Source organism: Neomonachus schauinslandi, chromosome 15 (genome assembly GCF_002201575.2).
Source record: "Neomonachus schauinslandi chromosome 15, ASM220157v2, whole genome shotgun sequence".
NCBI classification, from domain to species: Eukaryota; Metazoa; Chordata; class Mammalia; order Carnivora; family Phocidae; genus Neomonachus; species Neomonachus schauinslandi.
Genome location: NC_058417.1, coordinates 42,038,242 through 42,059,631, shown reverse-complemented (window position 1 = coordinate 42,059,631; position 21,390 = coordinate 42,038,242). Strand labels below are relative to the sequence as shown.

Below are 21,390 nucleotides of genomic sequence, written 5' to 3'. Positions count from 1 at the left end.
TTCCTTCAACTCAACAAATACACTCTGAGCACCTGCCTGGTGCAGAGTGGGCTTAGTGACCCCAGCTGTCCCTCGTGGCCACCTTCAACTCAGAAGGGCACTGAGGAGGCCACACATAGAACTGGGAATTGAAATCTGGATCCACGATCCATCCAGAAATTCTGAACAGGTGAGTGCTGGGTTAGGGAGGGTGACCCAGGGACAGCCTGGGGTGGTGATCTTATCAAAGGATCTGGGAGCAGACTATATCAAAAACATATACCTGGGAATTCTCACAATAGTGGCCTTCACAGCAATTTTGAGTTTCTGGTCCCACTCCACACTCTTTGGAAAACACTCTGCCAGAACGGCCTGTGACAAGTTCTGAAGCCAAAGTAAGTACTTTTCCAGATGATCTGTTTGGACCAGGTCTGGTGTTCATTCCAGCCCACAGAGCCTTCCACTTGGGCAGATGGGAGAGATGTGCTGCAGAGGGCTGAGGCCACCTCCCTGACATCCCCCCCCCCCCCCAGCCCCCCCCTGCTCTGCAGCTTCCTGCTCCTCTGGGCGCTCACACAGCCAACTCCTGGGGCTCCGGGGTTCGGCCTGAGGCTGAGAAGCAGGTGTCAAGAGTGACTGAGCACCGACCTTCACGAGTCACCCGTGATAAGTCTCACCCATGCCCTCCGCCAGAAGCCATGTTTTTCACCCCCTGAAGCCTCAGCTGTGTGACCCATCAGAGTCTAAAGGTCAGGACAGACCCAGAAGCGAGGAAGGGGTGGGCATGAGGAAGGAAGAATGGAGAGGCAGCTGCAATGGGAAAAGTTAAGAAGGTTTCCCACCCAGAGCAGATGCGGCAAGCCTAGACGGCAGGCAGTGACTGTGGATTGGAGAAGGATTCCGGCTGGGCTGCCTGGTCTGCCAGGGTGGGGAGAATGGGGGGTGGATGTTCCCGATATCCTGGGGGACTCAGAACAGGGCGCAGACCAGGAACCTACGCTGGCGCTGCCCTGAGTCCTGCTCTCTCTGCGTGTGAACTAGGGTGGTCCTGGGAGACCCACCCCTTTGGGAATGGGGCTACGATTCCGGAGCTTCCAGCGTCTCATTCTCTCCAGGCCCTTGACCGGGGCTCTTTCTTGTTCCCATTAATCTCTAGTTTACCTTGCTTTCATGCTCGGCCCCCGCCTCTTATCTTTCCCCTGAGCCAGATACCTCCAGGCCCAAAGCCTCTGAAGGGGAAGATGGGAAGAATAGGCTCCCCTGGCATGGGAGGGGCTCTGAGCCTTGGCCAAGCTCAGTCCCTTCCTGCCCCAGGCCTGGTGGGGGAGGGCAGAGATGAGAAAGGGCAAATTCTCTGCAGGCCGAAGAGCAGGTGCCCTGGGACCAGATTAGCGGTTTTATCCAGCTTTCTGGAATCTCTTGGGAGGCGAGGAGAGGCTTCTCCGGGCTGTAACCATAAAAGGGAAGTTGGGTCTCCCGCCTTTGAGTAGGATGCTTTCTATTCACCTCCCCTTCTGCTTTGCCAAAGCCAGAGGAAGGCGCTTATCTTTGCCGGGAGAGCCGAGGGAGCGGAAGGGCTGGCCCTCCACCCATGAGCGCGTATTTCCTGGCCAGGAACGGAAATGTACACCCCTCAGTCCCAGTCTCCCAGCGCCCAGTCCTGGGTGCTCACTTCCCACCTCCAGTGCCACAGTCATCATGTTCCCTCCAGGCAAGGGGAGGACAGGGAAGGGTCCCTAGTCACGGCGCGGTCATTTACAGAAAGGAGAGAAGCAGGTTGGTGTGAGCTCCATGGAAGCCCCAGGACATGATCTTTAATTGATGTACTTGTCCCTGCCTCCCCGCCCCGAGCCCCAGATGACATATGTACAGGATGCTGTATGGAGCCATTTCCAGACCCGGCCCAGTGCAGCCTACACTCCTCCCTGGGCGCTTCCAGGGTGGGCGCTGCTGGGGGGGGGGGGGGGGAGGCGGGAGGGGGGCGGGAGGATGCAGACAGCTGGGAGCCAGGTGGACTGGTCACAGGAAGTCTGGAGTCCTCCACATCCTCACGCCCACCCCCACGCTCGCGCACACGCAGCCTGTCCGCATGTGCAGAGGTATTCACACTTGTGCGGAGATGGGGATCCAAATGTTTGTGCCAGATGCATCAACCAGCTGTGTGCACGTGGACTGGCGAAGAAGGCCTTAAAGAACCGCGGGGGCAGCGCCAGGCCCAGCCCTTTCCCTCCTGCCCCCGCTCCAGCGTGTGGGGCTGGCGGAGCAGGACTGGCCAGGGGGCGCCCCACCCACCCCCTTCTCTTGGGCAGTGCCAGCTGGAGCGCGGTATTGAGGACCCCACTGTAGCCGCATCCGGCCACCCAAAAGGGTGTCAGTGGGTCTCAGTCCCCAGTTTGCCCTGAGGGGTGGTGCAGATAAACAGGGAGCCATTTCCTCCTCAAAGATGCCCCCAGAAACAGAGGGACTGAATGAAACAGGCCGTTCAAAGGCCCTGGGGGTGTCCAGAAACCCCTGCTGAGTCTGGGTGGGGTATTCCTGGGGAGAGGGGCTCTGCTCCTTTGTGGCTTTCATCCATAAGGGAGCTTGACCCTCATCTTGCCCTTGCCGGCTGGTTTGTAGCAGTCGAGCCAAGGTTCCACTGTCCCATGGGTCACGAGGGAAGGCCAGGGGCAGGACTGAGGCACCCCGCTCGGCCTCAGCCCCTCTGTCAGGCTCAGCTGCAGTGGGGATCAGAGGATGGAATGGGAGAACAACTGTAAACTTACTACTCAGCCCTGGAATGGGGGTAAGGAGCAGAGTGGGTTTGACAGGGCCTTGAGGACTTTTCTAGAAGCTGAGGATCATATCTGAGACCTGCCTTTTTTCTTACCTCCTCTTGTACATCACTGGCAAAACCCCTAACCCTCCAGTCACTGGGCCACCCCTGGCCTTTCCTGCTTGGGAGGGTCCTCCCTGGGAAGATGGCCCAGCCTGGGACCCCCTAGGCCATGCTGGGGGGGCACTTAAACCCTGAGTCAGCCCCAGAATCACCCTTCTTGAAAGGGGGGGAAGGTGCCATTTTATTTCAGGGACTGGATTTTCTAGACCCCCAAATACATGTGTCCTGGCAGGGACAACAGGGTGGTCATTTTGAAATTGAAGACAATCTGGGATGTGTGGTCGTTGTACCCATAACCTAGGCCTTGGGCACAGAACAGGCAGCTTTGGTTTGAATCAGCACTCATTCTTCTCTCCAAGCTCAGCAGGGCCGGGCCGAGGGGCACCCAAGTCCACCCTGCCCCTGCCTGGCTTGGGGAGGGCTCTGTTCAACGAGAGGACTTGGGGTGTGATCATCCCAGGGGAGGGCCCCAGGGGATGGCCATGCCTTGTTCCTCCGGTCCCTCCCACAAATGTCAAAATATCCCCATAACTTCCCTCGCCCCAGCACCCCCAAAGTTACATTCATCAGTTAAGATTCAGTAAAAAAAAAAAAAAAAAGTAGATGTCAGCCCCCTCCCCCGAAGTCCCAGAGAGTTAAAACCCTGGTCCCAGCTGCCTGGTTTTGAGGAGGGGCCGTCCCAGGCCCTGCCCACTGGCGGGCATCCCTCTCACCCCCCCCACCCTTGAGCTGTGGCAATCCGTGATGATGGAAGCTACATTCACACAGGGAGAGTTGGTGTGCGAGGCCAAAGCCGCATGGGGGGCAGTGGGGGACCATGAGGGGAATGCCCCAGGCCTGGTCCACCCTGGTGGAGTGAAGGGCAGGGCCACAGCCCCCCACCCCACTGCCAAGCCCTCCCCTCCCACCCGTGGGGCCAGGAGTTGAAGGGCTTGGGCCCGGAAGACATTTGCATGGTGCCTCCCTCCGTGGCTGGGCAGGGGCAGCCTCGTGGTTCAGGGCGGAGAGACGGTGGGCGCCAGGCTCGGAGGGAGGGGGGTGGCACTTAGGCCCCTCCGGACCTGGAACGGAGAGGGGGCGTCAGGGGAGGAGGTGAGGCAGGGCCCAGAGGGAGAGCCCCTGAGCCGGGCCCTGGGAGGTCAGTGCTGGGCCCCAGAGGCGGCAAGTTACAGGCTGGCCGGGGAGGGGATCTGGTGGGAAGTTCAGACAGTGGTGACATGGAAGACAAAACAGATGGGACGCAGAGGTAGGCTCCCCTCCCGGGAGAAGAGGGCTGCAGGGGACACAGCGCCAGGACCCATCTGGCCAGGGGTGGTCTGGCCATAGGAAGGGCAGGAGGAAATGGACCAAGGCCTGGGGGGCAGGTGGGCGGGAGGAAGGGACAAGGGCAGGCTGAGGACTTCCTTCCCGGAGCGGGGCTCTCCCACCCCTGTAGCAACGGCAGTGACAGCAGGGGTGGGGGACTCAGCCCCCAGCTCCCCATCAACAGAATGTGAGGTGACGAATGAGATGGAGGAGACGGGGACAGCGGGAGGGATGACGTGGCCGGCATCACACTGCCCCCTGCTGGGTCGGGTCGTACCTTCCCCGGCGGATGTTTCTTCAAGAGCCAAGGAGAGAGCAGGCAGGGAGAGAAAGGAAAAGGAGCCATCGGTGACCTTGCCCTTCTCTCAGGGAGGGCCTTCCTGGCTCCCATGAGACCCTTGGCATGGGCCAGGATCCCCAGGACCGGGTCACTAATGATGGGCCTAGGAAGAGATGCCTGGGTTTGAGTCCTGCCTCAGCAACTAACTCATCAAGTGACCCTGGGGCTCAGGTCCCTCCCCTGCACGGTGCAGGCGTTAGACCAGCTCGAGGGCCCCAGGCCCAGATGCCCACAGGACACCGTGGGCTACGTGGGGCCTAGGGACGGAGGACACGGCCGGTTTCCAGCAGCCCCTGCTGGGCTCCACTCCACGGCCGTGCTGGGATGCACTGAGGCCCAGTCTTCTCCTTTTGCAAGAAAAGCTGGGAATCAGGATTGTTAATGTAAAATTTTTTGTGTTTTTGGTTCGTCTGTTTTTGTTTTTGTTTTTTTAATCTCTTGGAAATGTGAGCAAAACAAGACTGTGTGGCTGACTGACTCCGACTGTGATGTGTGAGCTTAGCTAACTTTGCAGGGAGGCCCCTCAGCTTCAACGGTCTGGGGTTCTGATACCCCCCAAGAACGCCAAGGGACGGGGGGGGGCGTGTGTGTGTCTCTTACTTAAATCCCCAGCCCGTGCCTCCCAGGACGATGGCTGCGACCAGGACAGCCCCCGCGATGGAGCCGATGATGATGTTGGTGCCGCTGGGACCTGGGGAGGAGGGCAGGGCTCGGTTGGCAGGGACAGGCATGGAGAAGGGGAGAGACAGAGCCCCACCCCAGCCAGCTCCAGCCTCACCCTTGTATCTCTCCGTCTCCCCCGTGGGGGCAGACGTGGGCAGGGGGTTGTGAATGCTGCAGTCTTTGCCTGTCCAGTCTGGCTGACAGATGCACTTGCCTTCGTTGCTGCAGACCTAGCGGTGGGGTGGGGCCAGTAGAGGTGAGCGGGGGCCCTGTCCCCTCTGGGAGCCCCTCCCGGCATCCCTGGCCTCCAGGCACCCACCCCATGGTGGGAGCAGATCCGGCGCGCCCCGCTGCCAGGGCAGGTGCTGAAGTTGAAGGTAGAGGCTGGTAGGCACCGATGATCCAGACACAGCATGTTGGGCCCGCAGGCTGTGCCATCCTCCACGTAACTCAGGTCGGAGCCATCAGCCAGTTGTACGTGGCCACCCCTGGGGAACCGGCGAAGCCAGCCTCAGCCCTTGCCACCCGCCCCCATCACGGCTGCAACCCGCCCTTCCCCAGACAAGGTCTCAGCCCGTACCTGCAGTCCAGCTCCTTGCCCTGGTGGTAGAAGGTAACACTGTTGATGTCTCCCCCTAGGTCCCCCAGCCGAGGAGCTCCAGAGATGTTGACGCAGAGGAGGAAGCCACAGAGCACATCCCTGTTGGGGCAGCGTGGAGACAGTGAGCCCCAGGTCTGACCTCCAACCCAACTGCTACTACTACTACTGAACTTGAATCTGCCTTCTCCCCACCACCTGATTTTTCACATATTCTCCACTGGGACTCATAGGCTCATCCAGCAACCTGCTGTCCCAACTCTGAAAAAAAACCCTCCTGGGTCCCAGAGCTGGGGAGGCCAACCAGGAGCCTTGGCAACTCACTGTTTATTGCACTGGACCCAGCCTGACCCCTTGCGCCCACAGTTCCCGCGCTCTGTCCCTTCCACGTTCAGCTTCTCATAGCAGAAGCGATCAGCAGCCGCTGTAAGGAGATGATGCCAGGCGTCACCCACTCACCCCAGAACCCGCCCCAGGACCTCAGGCCTGCACCTCCAACACTCTGGCCTGACCCCCAACCTAGCTGGGTTCGCTGAGATCCTGGAGAACCACACACTCGGTAGAGGGCATATTTAGCCAGAACTTACCCCTCCCCAGCCGCTTGATTCTGGGTCCTCCAGAGTCCCCTCTCCCATTCCTAGCCAAAGACTCACCATGGCCCCAGAGGGCTTGGCACTGCCGGTCCCGGGTTTTGCAGCGACCTCCGTAGCAGCGGCCCTAAGGAGCAAACAGGAGACAAGGACTGAGACACTGAGTGGTCGGAATGGATACAAAGCAAAAGACCGTATTGAGCCAGAGGCCCCGAGGGGGAGGGCCCCACCCCCACCTCCCATCCCCCACCCCAACCCAGCATACCTGTTCCTGATCGCAGTAGTAACCATCCAGCTTGTGCAGGTTAGGGGGACACTGTGGACAGAGGGGCTGGGCTGAGCAGAGCAGCCCCAGGACTGAGAGTTGAAGAATGAAGGGGTGTCAAACGCCCCCTCAAGGGGCTTACAGTAGTATAGGGCTCTTCCAAGTCAAGAACAAGAGGTCTCGCTCAGAACTCAGACCACACAAATTGGCAAGTCCCATAGCCTCTCCAATCTCCCTGTTTCCTGTAACTACTTCACAGGGCTCGGAGAACTTAATGGAACTAAATACCTGGCACGTAATGAGGACTTAAGAGATGTTAACTAATACTATTATACACTCTCATCCTGAACACACACCCACCCCGCGCCAGGCCCTTGGAACCCCAGCCAGACTATACTGATTTAATGACGGAAGGAGCAAAACCAGGAGGCATGAAGAACCCGTTTCACAGGCGAGGAAAACGAGGCTGACCAGCGGCGGCGACGCCAGCAGCGGAGCGGAGGGGCGCAGATAACAACAGCCCCGCGGAGCCAAACCTATAAGGATAGGGGTTGCCTCCCACTGGGACCCTCAGGGCGGCTGGACTGGACGGACCTGGCTCGAGTCCCCGGTGCAGGTCTCCGCGATGTCGCACTCGTTCACGGCCTCTCGACAGGACACACCCCGCGGCTCGTACTGGGAAAGGGAGGCGTTTCGCTGCTCAGCCCAGAACCGCGGACTCCGCGCCCGCCTTCCCCGAGGCCCCGCCCCCCCCGGCCTGGGCCCTCGGCCCCTCCTCGCCCCGCCCCCCGGCCGCTCCCAGCCCAGTCAGCACCGCCCCCAAGCCGGCTCACGTTCCGCCCCTCCCACCGCCTCTGGGTAGGTGCCCCGCCCCGCTCCTCGTAGCCCCGCCTTCAACAGGCCCTTGGGGGCGCACGCCCGCCCTTCTCCCTCTCCATTGGCGCTTTCTTCGCCTCAAGTCCCGCCCCTACATTTGCCCCGCCTCCAGCGGCTCCTCCTCCCTAAGTCCGGTCCCTTATCCGATGGCTGTCCTGTTCGCAGCCTGGTCCCTCCTGGTGCCGCCTCCATCCCGCCCCGGCGGTAGGTGCCCCTCACCTTGCAGCGGCGACAGCAGAGTCCGTCGCTGCACATGGCGTCGTGAGTCAGGGTGCATTTCTTGCAGCAGTTCCCGCCCGCACGGCTGCACTCCTGAGGGACGCAGAGACAAGGGGAGGGAGGTGGGTAAGCCCTGACCTTCCCCACCCAGACCTTCTCTGGCGCGCCCCCGTCCCGCACCTGGCGCCGCACCAGTCTCTCACCTGCACCGAGCCACAGTCGCACTCCTCCCCTGCCTCCACGAAGCCGTTCCCACACTCAGGCGGGTCCAGGAGCTGGACGGGGAAGGGGTGTCGGGAGTCTGGCCGGGACCTTGCCCAAGCCTCGCTCCCACATCCCCGCCCTGGGGCTGCTACCTTGAGGGGCTTGTTGAAGAGACAGCTCCCGCCTCCCTCCTGCAGAAACTGGTTGTACTCGTCGATACTGCAGCGCGAGAACTTGCGGGGCAGGTAGAACCTGGGCAGGGGGCAGGGGACGGAGCCGCTGAGTCCCCGTCGCGCCCTCCCCTCCAGCCCACTCTCGCCCCTTCTCAAGACTGGGGATGGGGTGCACGGGGGGACTCGGTGACCATCTCGAGGAGGCTGAAGATCTACGTGCCAGGAGAGGGCACGGTCATCCTCCTGCCTGCCCATCAAGCGGAAGTGGGCAGCGGACGTTGCTCCTGTCCCCTTCCCGAAACCTCAGGACGGCTCAGAGCTGGAGGTTGGAGAGCTAAGGGGCGAAGGTGCCTCCACACGAGGCTTTGGCGGCTCCCAGTGGCCACAGCGCACAGTACAGGCTGCCAGTTTGTGGCCGGCTAGGGAATGTGGGTCTCCTTGGGCAGTGTCCTCAGAGAACTGGGCTTTTTGAAATCCTAAGTGGGCCCAATAGCTGGGCCTCTTGAGCACTGCCACCCAGTGCTCCCTATGGTTCTCCCTCGCCCAAGACCCTCCCCTAGCTTGTCCCCAAGAACTCACCCAGTGTCTTCCATGATGCAGCCCAGCCAGTTGTCTGGACATTTGCAGTCCCCTGAGAGGTAAGCGGGTGGATATAAGGGAGGGTGGAGGACTGCCCCCCTCCCACAGTCACCCTCTTCACTTCTAGAGCTGCTGGGAGTGGGTCTGGGCTGGTTGTGGGGCGACGTGGGGTCTTCTTTGATACCTGCGGAGCTCCGGTGTTTATTCCACATCATGCCCAGGTTCTGCCCCAGCGTCTGGGCCAGGGTCACTGCCATGGCGCCCATGTTGTCATACTTGGGGTGAGGAAGACGGAGCACACAAATGTCTACATCCCTCGTGCCCTTCACAGCCCCTCTCCCTTTAACCCCCACCGCCATCCCAGCCATGCCCCACACAGCTCACCTCGTTCACACCTCCACCCCTGGACAGGGAGCAGATGCCCCCCACGTAGGCAGCCCCGCTACTGGTGCTCTGGAAAGTCCTGCCCCTGGAAGGGAGAGGGTTATCAGGAGAAACCCCTGCCTTGCCCACGGTGGCTTCCCTAGGCTGTCAGGGGCAGACTGGGGAGACTCGCACACTAGAGCCCTCCCTCAGGGAGGGGAGCCCGTCCTCATGTCAGCCTGTGTGACCTCGGCAAACCCCTTCTTCTCTTTGGGTTTGTTAGCCCATGAGCCACATGACAGGCTCCTATGAGATCATCTCTAACTGCAGATTTTTTTCTTTCTATCCGAGCACTGAGTTCCTGAGGAAAGGATGCTGGGACAGTTTGAGAGGAGAAGAGGGGACAAAAGGGGAGCTGATAGGCAGAGGAAGATCAGTGGGGACCGGAAAAGGAGGCATCAGCCTAAGATACAGGGAAGATGCCCAGCCCATGGCAAATGGCTGGGGGGCTGGTGCAAGGTGAGCCCAGGTCCCAGACCCCGCAGGAGCCCCTGGCGCCGAGCAAGCGTCCAGCAACCCCGCGCGGCAGCAAGCAGCTGAGCCTGACAGGACGTGTCGGGCGGGGACTCACGAGAAGAGATGGGTGGCATCACTGGGCTCAGGGAGGCCCTCCCGCCGATAGACCATGAGCCGGGCCAGGGTCTCCAGGAGGTCATCCTGCACCTGGATCTTGTCCCCATCTGCCCACGTTTCCATGGCAACCAGCACGATGCGGGTATTGAGCTGCTCCTTGTACATCTGGGCCCGGAGGGAAGAAGATGAGGGTGCGGCTGGAGGGTAGGAGAGGGTGGGGGCACAGGGCTGGAGGAGGGCCTCAGTTTGTCTTTTCAGGAAGTGGGGATCAGAGGCTGATAGGGCCCTGCCGAGCTCACCCCAAGCATGTGTGCAGCAGGCCAGTGGCGAGGGAGGAGAGGGAAGGGAAGGGGGGTGGCTCACCACATCTGCCAGGTTCACAACGGACTTGGCAAAGTTGCTGGTGAGGACCACCGACTGGCGCATCTGCTCGAACTGGGAGGAAAGAGAGTGGGAGGAGGGCCAGGCTGCTTTGGGCCCCCGCCCCAGAATTGCCCCCAGGCTGGGAACTTACCAGCTGGTGGTCGTTGACCACGATCAGCTCCACGTACTTGGTCTCACTGTGCACGGTAGAGTGGCCCCGGCGGACCTGGGCGGTGGGTGGGCACTTGGGATCAGTCCCCTCCAGGCCCGGCGTTGGGGCCAAGCCATGGGCAGACTCGGGGGTGCTGAACTCCAGTCAGGGATAATGCTGGTCCCCCCACTGGTGGGGGTCCCCTCCCTCCCCAGCCTTGGTACAAGGGCAGTCAGCCTCAGTTTGTCCATAATTCGGGCAGGTGCAGACACGGGTGTTAGGAAATGGGGTAGGGGGCTTCCTCTCAGGCGTGGTACCCTGGCCTCCAGCCACATCAGTCTGAGCCCTCCTTTGCCCCCGTCATGGATGGACCACAGCCCGAGGTCTCTGCAGCCCGAGGTCTGTGCGGGCCCCCGTACCTGCCTTTTCCTTCTCAGCCTCGGCCGGTTCACAGGAGCAGAATGAGCAGGGGCAGCAAATAGGCAGCCTGGGGGGAGGGGCCAGGTGAGGGGAGCACAGCTGGCCCCCTCCCCAGCCCCACTTTCCCTCCCTTACCTGGTTCCCTGCATCCGAGGGGGACTGGGAGGAGAGGGGTCCGGTAAATGAGGTGGGGAAGGGGTCCCTGAAATGAGGGGGAATTAGTTTTTGGCGGGGGGGGGGGCGACCAGGTCTGCTCCTGAGCCCAGATGGGGGACAGCTCCAGCCCTCACCCCCACCCCACCCCAGGGTGACCCAGAACTGGCCAGAGCTCCCATGTCGGATCTGATCTCCCAGATGCTCAGATTCCGGGGTCAAGACCTGGGGGCGCCCTGAGAGATAGGGGCAAAGGACACTGGAGCCCGATGGGAGGTTACTTGGGGGACAGAGGGGACATTGGAGCTGAGGGCACAGGGGGAGGGAACCAGAGCTGGGGTGACTGAGGAGGGCAGTAAGGCTGAGGTCACCAAGGGAGGAGGCAGCGACAGCCATTGGGACAAACCACGAGGGTGTGCGTGCGTAGCAGGGCTGTCAGAGGGGACCGTGAGGGGCTCACCTGGGGGGGTTCCTGAGGCCTGGCCATCTCGCGGGGCTCCACGATGTAGGTGAAGTTCCCATCAGAGAAGACCCCACTGCAGAGACAGAGGCGCAGGTCCCCACCTGCATCCCCAGGCCAGGGACAAAGGCTCTTCCCCCTTCTCCCGCCCCTGCCCGTACTCACTGCAGCCCCTGGCAGGTGGACAGGGCAGCAAAGGATTGGGGGTTCCCCCGGAGCTTCCCCTGGTAGTAGCAGTGGTCCCCGGCCCCCTGGAGGAGGAGCAGAACATGAGCAGACATGCCCCCGGCCCTGGTGTGAAGGCAGGAGGAGCGAGGAGGGGCCCCGCGGCTGCTGGGTGTGCGGCTGGCCATGGGCCCTGGGTACACCTGGGGATCTGGAGCCTGGTCCTACTCTGGATGTGCTCCTAATTTGCTCTTTCACCTGGGCAGGTGCCTAGTCCTCCCTGGGCCCCCATCACCTCACCTACAAGATGAGGAAGTTGGGCTACCTCAGTGGTTCTTAGCCACTTGGGAGGGGCAGGTGCATGGTTCATAGACTCCTCTGAGGAGAGCTAGCACTCGGGCCAGGCACGGCTCTAAGCACTTACCACTGAGGAGCTCACTTAAATCAGATGAAAGCTGTGGACTCAGCCCCAGCACACACACAAGTGCACACACAGTGTATTCACAGAGACCACCGCCTCGGTGGACACGGTCTGCGGCTGAGGAACTGTGAGCAGCGTGTGTCCTCTTGGCCTGGGCTCTCGGGTCAGAGGGGACAAGCACCCCCCTCCCTGCTCCTGCAGAATTACTTGTGCTCCAGTTCCTGAACTGGCTGGTTGGGGGTGGGGGGACGGGGAGGAGGCTATTTATAGACACTCATTCATCTTTGCTCAAGCCCCTGGGCCTCTGGGGCTGGGACCCTGGTGTCCTGGGCAGCCAGGAATTTCCAAGGCCTTGGTGTTGAGCAAGAAGGGCATTTCCCCAACGGCCACCTCCTAGAAAACTCTGGGCAGGGGGCAGGGAGGGTCCTTGAAGGCCTCCATGTCAGGCAGAGAGGCCGGCTGGGAGTCAGACCTTGGGAGCTGGGTGAAGGGAGCTCAGGCTCCACGCCATTCAATACGCCACACTGACTCCGACCCTTGGAGCTTCCATGGTGGGGAGAGATGGAGGGCCCCAAGGGGCTGGGCCCACCCAAGTATAGAATATACCTTGGACCCCATCTCCACTGACCACCTGTCCCTTCATTCCATCTCCCCTGTCCCCTTCCAAAGGCACTCACGGTGTTGTGCTGGGTTGTCCCCTCCCGGCTAAAATGGCGCTCCACATATTGCGAGGAGAGGAGGTGACTGAAACAGACAGAGGGGGCCAGGAGGAAGGAGAGGGGGTCGCTGCTGGGGCTGGATCAGACTTGGGTCCCACCGCAGCTCAGATCCAGGTCCCTTGCCCCAGCCCTGCCCCCGTCTCCCCACCCAGCCAAGTCAAGACCATGCCTTGCCCACCCGCCTGCTGCCCTTCCTTCCAGGCTCAAGGCCACACTCACTGGTTCAGCTCCAGGTCCAGAGTGAAGTTTGAGTTGAAGGCTGGGATGACGAAACTCACTTGGGCCAGGTGGACAGGCTGGGGGTGGGGGGAGGGCGGAGGGGAATCAATCTGGGGAACCTCAGAACAAGGAGTAGCGCTGGGGAGGGGATGGCGCAGCCCAGCAGCCAAGGGGACCATTGATTTGGGGGGAAAGAGCTCATCTTCCTCCAAGACCCTGTTCCCTTCCTGGGGACAGGGGCAGGAGTATGCACCCCGGCACACAGCCCACCCTCTGGGCCAGGGCTCGGGGAGCAGCATAGGGGGCACGTGCCAGCCCACCCTCTCTGGTGTAGGCACCCCCTAGGGCCAGGCTACCTGAGCAGCAGGGATGGAAGGCAGTTCAGCCTGCCCACTGCTTCATGCCAGGCCCTCCCTGCTGTTGGCAGGGCCAGCCCCGCCCTCAAGTGGACTAAAGAGAGCCCCCCAGAAGTACCATGGGAAAGGGGCAAACTGGAGATGGGGGAGCAGTGTGACCCCCGGGCCCTGCAAACCAGGCCCCTCCCTTCCTGCATCCTGGCCCCAGCCTCAATTGATGGAGGAGTCTCGGACTCTACAGACAGCGTAGCGTGGGTTAGAACTGGAAGCTGGGGTGATGGGCAGATGCCATCCTGTCAGGAGGAGGGAACTTGGCTCCTCCACCCCCAAGTCCATTGCCCTCTGCCTTGCCCAAAGCAGCTCATCTTTAATATTTCAATCCCATGGTTAATTTTTAAACACGGAAGTTTTCCTGATAAATTTTTCAGAGGGGCCTTTGCAGTGGGGCTGGGAGGCTCCAGGTTGTCATGGCGACGTACCAGGCCTGAGCAAGATGGCTGCCCTACCCGCTCTGGGCGCCCAGCTTCTGCGGGGAGTGGGGACTCCAGACCTGAAGCTAGTGTGCCTGGAGGAACAGTGACCTCAAGAGAAGGGGCAGGAGAGTCTGTGCTAAGGGGATGAGGGGGACTCTCACGTCCCCACTCCAAGCGTCAGGTCTCACAAAAGACCCGGAAGCACAGCAAGGGCCTGAGAGGGACTAGAGCCTTTTTCACGCCCCTATCCATTTAAGAAGACTGAAACCCAGACCCCCAGGTGAGGGTCCCACCACTGGGCCATGCAGGTGTGAGGCTTTTCTCCTGGGCTGCAGGGCGGAAGGGAGCCCCAAGGTCACGAAATCTCATAGCCTGGTGCTAGTTGGCCTTCTTATCAACCACCTAGATTTCTCATTTTTAGTGAGTGCTTATTATGTGCCAGGCACTGTTCTAAATACAAGCATTATCATATTTGATCTTCACAACTAGCCAGTGGGGTAGAAGCCACGGCTACCCTCCTCTGACAGATGGGGAGCCTGAAGGACAGAGAGGTTAACTAAGTTGCTCAAAGTCACACAGCTAAGAAGTGGTGCAGCTGGGATTCAAGCCTACAGAATCAGCTTCCAAGGCCTTCTCACCCCTTCCAAGTAAGATAGAAAGGGCCCATGAGAGGCCCTAGGAGAGGGGGGTTGAGGTGGGGTGAAGGGCCAGCGCCCAGATAGGCAGCCCTCTGAGCTCCAAGGACACTGACTCACCCTATCCCAGGCTGACTGAGCTCAAGCTCTATCCCAAGCCCCTAGAGCGTCGATCAGACTTGAAATAGAACGTCAAGGACAAGGAGTCACTGCTTTCCTCTTCCTGCCCTGGCCTGGATCATCTCTGCTTTCTCCCTGCCCCTGGGCCTGGACTACCTGTACCCCTCCCACCCCACGCCCTTGGCTTAGACTATCCCTGCCCTCCCTCTCCTCTCCTGGGTTTGGTCTATCTCTGCCTTCCCCATCCATCCCTGCCCGAACTACCTCTGCCCTCCCCTGTCCTCAGGTCTGTATCCGCTTGTTCTTTCTGCCCCCCACCCCCACTGATAAGCCCCTATCTCTGCCCCTACGGGCCCCCCAGAGGAGCAGTCCTTCCAGGCCCCTTGGCCCAAGCCCACTCCCTCAGGCTGTGCAGCTTCAGGGATGAGCCAGCAGCCTCCCTGAGCCTCAGATTCTCCCACTGAAAATGGTACGATGAGCTCAGATAGATGCAAGGCTGTGAAGTTGGCTTTGTGTGGTGGGGGTCGTCTTGGGCCAGGAGAATTCTGGCAGCATCGGCCCTGGTGCTAGCAGAATGTCCACCACTCAGGGAGTCAGCAAGCTCACCCATCTGGCCTCCCCCATCTCTGTGCAGACCAAGCTGACCCCCACTCTGGGGAAAGCCCAGACTGGTGGAAGAGCAGACACTAGGTCCTTTCTGTCCCCACCACCTCCTGCACCCTCATTCTTCCCCATCTGCTCAGGCCTACCCTGGGCTGGGCTGCCCCTTCCCCAGCAGGACCCAGGGCCCAGGCCAGATAAGGGCAAGGGCAGCTGCTGGGGCTGGGGGCTGGGCCTGAAAGGAGGCAGCCCAGGGAGGACTAGGGAGCCACCAAAAGTGCTGGAGGAAGGGGAGGGAAATCAGAGAGCTGGGCAGGGCCTACATGGGGACAACGCCTGTCTGCAGGAAGTGAAAGTTAAGGCAAGCCCACCTCCGTCCCCAGGAACTCTGTACCCTAGGCACCTGGGGTGGGGGCTCCTGCTGGCCCCAGACTCCTAAGACGGCCCCCCCCACCCCCACCAGCCAAGCTTTAGGCCTGAGTTCTAACAAAGCCAAACAGCTCCTTACTTGGTCTGCCTCCTGCCCCTGACCTGCCCCTGACCTCTTCCATTATCCCTCAGTTCCTCCCCTGGGAGCCCCTTCTGTCCCCTGCCACCCGCCCGCCCTCCTCCGTGCCCAGCTCAGTGCTGTTGGTGACCGGCCGGCCAGGCCTCGACCCCGTGCCCTGCTCTTGCCTCTCACTCCCCGGCCATCCGGCTCTCACGTGCCCTGGCTTATTTGACCCCAACCCGCCCAGGTCATCTGGTGCTCATTTCACAAATGGCAGGCCAAGGCTCAGGGAGAGACACTCGGAGGTGACTGGCCCAGGGCCATGCTGGGGAGGTGCGGGGTCAGATCTCAGCCTGGGGCTGGGGTTCATGTCTGTCACAGCAGCTCGGCCACCTGGCTTCGGTGACTGCCCTCCCCGAGGCTCCCTTGTTACCAGCCCGTCCACCCCCTCGGCTTGGGCTTATGCCCCGTGTCAGGCTCAACCAGATTCAGGGGGCAGAAGGAAGGAGGCAAAAATCCCACTGAAGTCCCCTTATCACAAATACAGATGCCAGGCCTCCAGCCTAGACCCATAGAATCACAGTCTTGGGAAGGGGGAGACTGAGGGTCTTGGGGGGTTCTCAGATGCTCCAGTAAATTTGAGTGTCCAAGCACTGCCCTTCAAACTGTCACCCCAAATCCCTCCACCGGAACCCCCGTCTCCTCCCATGGCTTTCTCCTCCTCACCCTCATCTGCAAAGCCCGCACCCCCCAACCCACGAGTGCTGTGGATCCTCTACTCCTGAGCTGGCCCTTCACCCCACCTCAACCCCCCTCTCCTAGGGCCTCAGCTCTGGACATCTCTGATCACTGATTCAACTTTTCACACGGCCACCTTTAGTCCCCTGAGCACACAACACGCCCATCTTTTTTTCAACACTCATGTTGAATGGAAAGGCATCAGAAGCCCTGAGCCTCAGTTTCCCCATCGGTAAGATGGGGTTGTCATGAGGGTCAGATGGAAGCCCTTCTTAATGTGTTATTATCACAAGGATTAGTAATCATAATCATAACAGTTGAAGAACGAAGTGTAAATGTTCCCGCTGAACAGGGCTTTGAGGAACTAGCCGAACCACATGGGCTGGGTGGCGGCAGACGGCAAGGAGCCAGAGACGCAGGGGCCCCACCTGCGGGGGGAGACATCCGCTCCCCACGGCAGCTGTCGCCCACGATGTGCTGAGGCTCAACTGATCAGCAGGACTGTGGGAATCCCAGACGGAACAGTTGAACAAATTTCTGATAATGGGATTTTACCTATATTTTTGAGGACAGAGTCACTTCCTTAGAGGGTCATGAGTCCCTCTGGGGACAGACTCTAGGCAACTGGGTCCCTCTAGGCAACCAGGAGGGGGTGATCAGGCAAGGCCAAGCCCACAGGCCAGAGTCTGGGGAGGACTCAAGACTCCTGCCGCATCGTCCCCACCCCCACCAGCGCCACCCGGAGCCTGACAGGTAACCCCCAAATGCCCAGGCTTCTGTCTCGGACACCAGCCCTCATGCTAGTCCAGCTGCCCGCACCCCGCCCCGGACACTCGGGAGCGAGGGCAGGCCTCACAGATGTTGAACATCTGTTCTTGCCAGATCCCAGGCAGGACACCTGACAAACATCATCGCCTCTGATCCTCCAAGCAGCCTGGCAAGATGGAGACGACTCTTAGCCCCATTTTATGGATGAGGAAGGTGGGATTCAGAGGCAGCAGAACCAGGAGCCGCCAAGGCTGCTCTCCCCACCCTCACCCCCAAAGCCTTTCAGACCCAAGCTTAGTCTCATGAGTGAACAATCTCTCCGCCCAACCTCAGGCCGGGGCTCAGTTCATGGCCCTCACCTTTGCAGAGCAAGCCTGGGTGGGGAGGGGCCAGCACAAGTCCCAGGGGCGGCTTCCAGCCACCAGCCCCCTCCCAGGAACCATCTCCTACCTCCAATCCCAGGACAGAGCTGCAACCTTGGCTGTAAAGACCAAGCCTGGCCATGGCCCTAGTAGGGTACGAGGGCTCCAGGCCCAAGGCCCTGTGGCTCCCTGCTGAGGACTGCCATCTAGTAAGGGCTGGGGACTGAGCCTTGCCAGATTGTCCCCCACCCCCTACAGCAAGAAAACACAAACCCGCCAAGGGCTTCGGGGGTAGCATTTCCAGTAAACGCTGGTCTGGACAGCTTTCATAGGAGCTCAGCCCAGCGACTGGGGTCCCCCCTCCTCCAGCTGGCTCTGGTATGTCTGTCTCCAAGGCCTGGAGCCTGGAACCTCTCCACCCTCAATTCTGTTTGCTTCCCCACATCTTGCCCTTGTCTTGCTTCTGAAGGAGTCTGGGTTTCCCTAGGGGGCAGACACGACCCACACAGCAGCTCTGTGTGGATTAGAAAAAGGTTCCCCTCAGAGACATGTAGCCTCATGAGCCCACAGATTTCATTCAGTCCACTTGCCCGGGCACTCTTGTGCAGTGAACAACCAGCCCAACTGCACGCAGTGGCCCTGCTTGTTCTTCTGTCTCAATCTTCAGCTTCAGGCTCCCTTTGACCACAGGTTTCTGCACTTCCAGAAACTCCCCCACCTCTCTGGGCCTCAGGCCCAGCCTGCTTCCAAACTGGACAAAAGCGAGGTGTTGAGAGCAGTGGGTCCCCGTGGCCCCCCTCACTCACTATACCCTGAGCGGGAGGCAGGCGGACTCAGAGCATCAATCTTGGGCCTCAGTCTTGACTCCTCTACTTAAGTGATGTGTGACCTGGCTTGTTACTTCACCTCTCTGTGCCCGTCTCCCCACCTGTAGAACGGGAATAACAACAGCCCCATCTCCTACAGCTGCGATGATCATTACATACCTCAGTACGTGGAAAGGCATAACACTGCCCCAGTAAGGGCCCAGTAAATTGTCATTTCTCTAGCTTCTAATTCCTTCCTGGCCACCTTCCTCCCCCCCGCACCCCCGCGCTCCCCTCCCCACAAAAGCCAGGAGCCCTCAGCACACAAAACCCTTTCCTATCACCACCTCCGGGAGGTGGATGAGGCTGAGATGAATATTATCATCATCCCGATTTTAGGGATCAGGAAGCTCGACCTCAGACAGGTGATGTGACCAGGCCAGAGCAGGTGAGCACCCAAGCCCCCCCCCTCCCACCCTAGTCCTGCCGGCCAGACGGCTCCCCCAGACTCGCCACCTGACCCACAGCAAATAGAGATCTTGCTGCTGCCCCAACACCTCGCTGGGCCTGAGGTCCCAAGCCGATGCAGTAATTTTGCCCTGAGCCCAACGGCACCAGGGTGTGGGACTTCCTGTGGGGACCCGGGCTCAGTGCTGCACGGGCTCCGTCATCAGCCCCTCAGCCCCGACGGTCCAACGCCAGAAATGCCTCAGGGAGAAATGCCAGGTGGGAGTAGAGGGCTGCAATGTCTCCTTCCGGTCAGGGGGAACTATTTTGGACATGTCCCTTTGTCTCCCTCGGCCTTCTTCCATCTCGCTGGGTGGCACTGCCCTGGTGCCAAAATGGAGAGTCCCTGGAGGCGGAATGGTGCAGTGGGAAGCACCTGGTCTTGGAGAGAATCATTCCGCTGCTTGAGATCTGATTGACTTTGAGCAAGTTACTCAACCTCTCTGAGCCTCAGTTTGCTCATCTGTAAAATGGGCAGGCAAAAGTCACCTTCCTTACGGAGCTGTGAGAAATCCACCTCAGGGGAGACCGAGGTACAGGTGGGGCAGGGCTACGAGTGTGTCCCCTGGGGAGGCTGCAGGGAGGTCCCTAGAAAGGCTCAATGCTGGAGAGGCCCCCACTGGAGGTGAGCACCGCCCCACAGATCCACGAACCCTCCACTCCTACCCTCACCCCCTCAGACACCCCGTTGGGCACATTCAGACTTGGTTGCTCACACACATCACACAGCAGAACGACACCTGTCGTCTGCATACCCAACTCATCAAGTCCAGCTACACCCGTTCTGGTCCCCCCCCAACACAGTCCCAGGCGCCATCATAGCCCAGGACCTGCCCCCCACTCTCCCTCCAGGAAGGACTAGGCTGAGGAAGCACTCCATTCTTCATCCCTACCTGGCCCCCACGCCTTCTGCCCGCAATGTCCTCTGACCACACCACAGCATCACCCCATCCTCCATCTGGACCTCCCCTGAAGCACCTACCAGGGGCCCCAGCATCAGGCTGGGCAGTCAACTCCCAGCCAACACAGGCTTGGGGTGAACAGTTCTCGGGGGGTGACCCCAAGGAAGAAAGCTGGACCAAGGATCAAACCCAGCCAGGACACCCCATCCCTGGCCTTGGGATCATCCTATGGCCCATCTCCCACCTCCCAAGGAGCCTGGGCAGACACTGAAGGCAGCCTCCAACCGCTTTCCTCTCACCCCTGCCCCACTGCCACCCCCATCCACCCCCACCCCCACCCTGCCTGCCCGGGACCATTAGGCAGCCCCTCCCCCTCCCTGCCTTGAGTGATGGTCCATCTATTATGCATGCTGCCTTCCTGCTCCATTCCATTTCCCGAGTATCCCCCCTGAAACCCCCACCCCACAAACCCCTCCACCCCCCCTAAGGGCTTTTAACCAAGTACATTAGGCAGGGCCAGATGCCAGTCTGACAGATGTCCGTTTCCCTCCTTCCTCTCTTTGCCCAGCCCAATTTACCTCCCACCATTCCCAGCTGCCAAAACTTCCCAGACCTCCGCTGTACCCCTCCTCTGAGTCTCTCCTCTACACCTCCTATTTCTGCCAGGCCTTCGCCATCCCTCCCTCCGCGCCCCCCCCCCCCCCCCCCCCCGGGTTGGCCTGGCTAACTTTCAGCTTCCAGCTCCTGGAGAGCCGAGGCGTGCTGAATGAATATTCCATCTGGGTAATTATTATTCACATGATATTAATTAATTATTAATTGCAATTAATCTCCTTCATTCCTAACCTTCCTTTGGGAGGCAGGAGGGGCCTGGCAGCTGAAAGGGATGGGGCAGGGGGAGGGGGCGGGGAATGGGGCCGATGGAGCTGGCATTTGTGGGTGAGCTTGGGGCCTCCAACCTTTTTCCGGGACCCCACCCTCAGCAAGGACAGGAAGAAAGACAAGCCTATCAGTGCACAGAGGGAAACTGAGGCAGGAGCAAGCACTGAGCCGTTCCAAGAAAGCCCGCTGAGGGTGGCTGTGAGGAGAAACGGGAGCCCTACCTAATGGGTGCCTGGGCTCTTAGCGGCCTCTCCCTGTCCCCTACTGCCCTGGCCAAGCCCCATTTGAGGTAGAACCACTTGCTTTGGCAGGATGGGAGTGGGGGCGGGTGGAAGGCTGACCAGAGGCTGCATGAGTCCTGGGCATTCCAGGGTCCACGGAGGGCAGGGGATCCCCATGATGATTGGAGGGGTCCTGGAATGAGGCCAGGGCTCCCCACTAGTGGGCTCCAGCACCCATCAGGTGGGTAGCCCATTGTGCAGAAGGAGAAGCTGCAGGAGCCAGCGTGTGTGGTGGGGTGGGGGGACCCAAACCCTTGCTGCCCGGTGGCCTTCCTTGGGCTCCAGGCCTGCTTCAGCCCCCTGGCCTCACCACCCAACCCCACTCACCGGACCCCCTGGTGGCTCCTGGCGGACCCTGGTGTCCAACTGCTGCTTTCGGACCTCTCCCCCGGAGCTCTCCCCCACCAGACGGCTGGGCTCTGTGACCTCAGGGGCTCCCGGACGCCCCAGCTGGGGTGAGACCCGCCAGCGCAGAGCTCCGAAGGGACCCCGGGTCCCAAGACCTGGGGAGACAAGGCCAGAGCTGCAGGCGGATGCCCACCGAGGGGCAGGAGACTTGGGACTGGGGTGAGCACACCTCATCCCCCGCTCTGCTGTGGGCCTTGGACCCCTGGGGGAGGGGGATCTGGGCGGGAGGATCTGCTCCCCTGCAGAGGGAAGAGCCCGATGGAGAGGGGGCCAGGAGCTTCCCTCCCGCCGGCCCGTCACGACTGCCCCCCCACCCGCAGAGAGCT

General features: G+C 60.6%; 2 protein-coding genes across 2 annotated transcripts in view; both read right to left on the bottom strand.

The window, feature by feature from the left end:
* Positions 1-4,341: 4,341 nt before the first annotated feature.
* Positions 4,342-10,748, bottom strand: ADAM11 (ADAM metallopeptidase domain 11). The gene is made up of 20 exons (XM_021681624.1): positions 10,735-10,748; positions 10,603-10,666; positions 10,180-10,254; positions 10,029-10,100; positions 9,664-9,830; positions 9,054-9,138; positions 8,854-8,944; positions 8,670-8,721; positions 8,070-8,169; positions 7,917-7,988; positions 7,714-7,806; positions 7,213-7,293; positions 6,619-6,669; positions 6,417-6,480; positions 6,088-6,187; positions 5,746-5,865; positions 5,485-5,653; positions 5,281-5,395; positions 5,103-5,193; positions 4,342-4,457 (listed from the first exon to the last, which is right to left on the bottom strand). The coding sequence occupies exons 1-20, from the start codon at positions 10,746-10,748 to the stop codon at positions 4,409-4,411; spliced, it is 1,725 nt and encodes a 574-aa protein (XP_021537299.1). The 3' UTR covers positions 4,342-4,408.
* A 281-nt stretch (positions 10,749-11,029) lies between these two features.
* The window catches only part of DBF4B (DBF4 zinc finger B), a 39,040-nt gene continuing 28,679 nt past the window's right edge, over positions 11,030-21,390 (bottom strand). The window contains exons 13-18 of the mRNA XM_021681735.1: positions 20,984-21,179; positions 12,737-12,813; positions 12,476-12,542; positions 11,378-11,463; positions 11,213-11,288; positions 11,030-11,095 (exon numbers count right to left, since the gene is read on the bottom strand). Of these exons, the coding sequence (XP_021537410.1) occupies positions 11,030-11,095; positions 11,213-11,288; positions 11,378-11,463; positions 12,476-12,542; positions 12,737-12,813; positions 20,984-21,179 (568 nt within the window). The remainder of the gene's footprint in view (positions 11,096-11,212; positions 11,289-11,377; positions 11,464-12,475; positions 12,543-12,736; positions 12,814-20,983; positions 21,180-21,390) is intronic.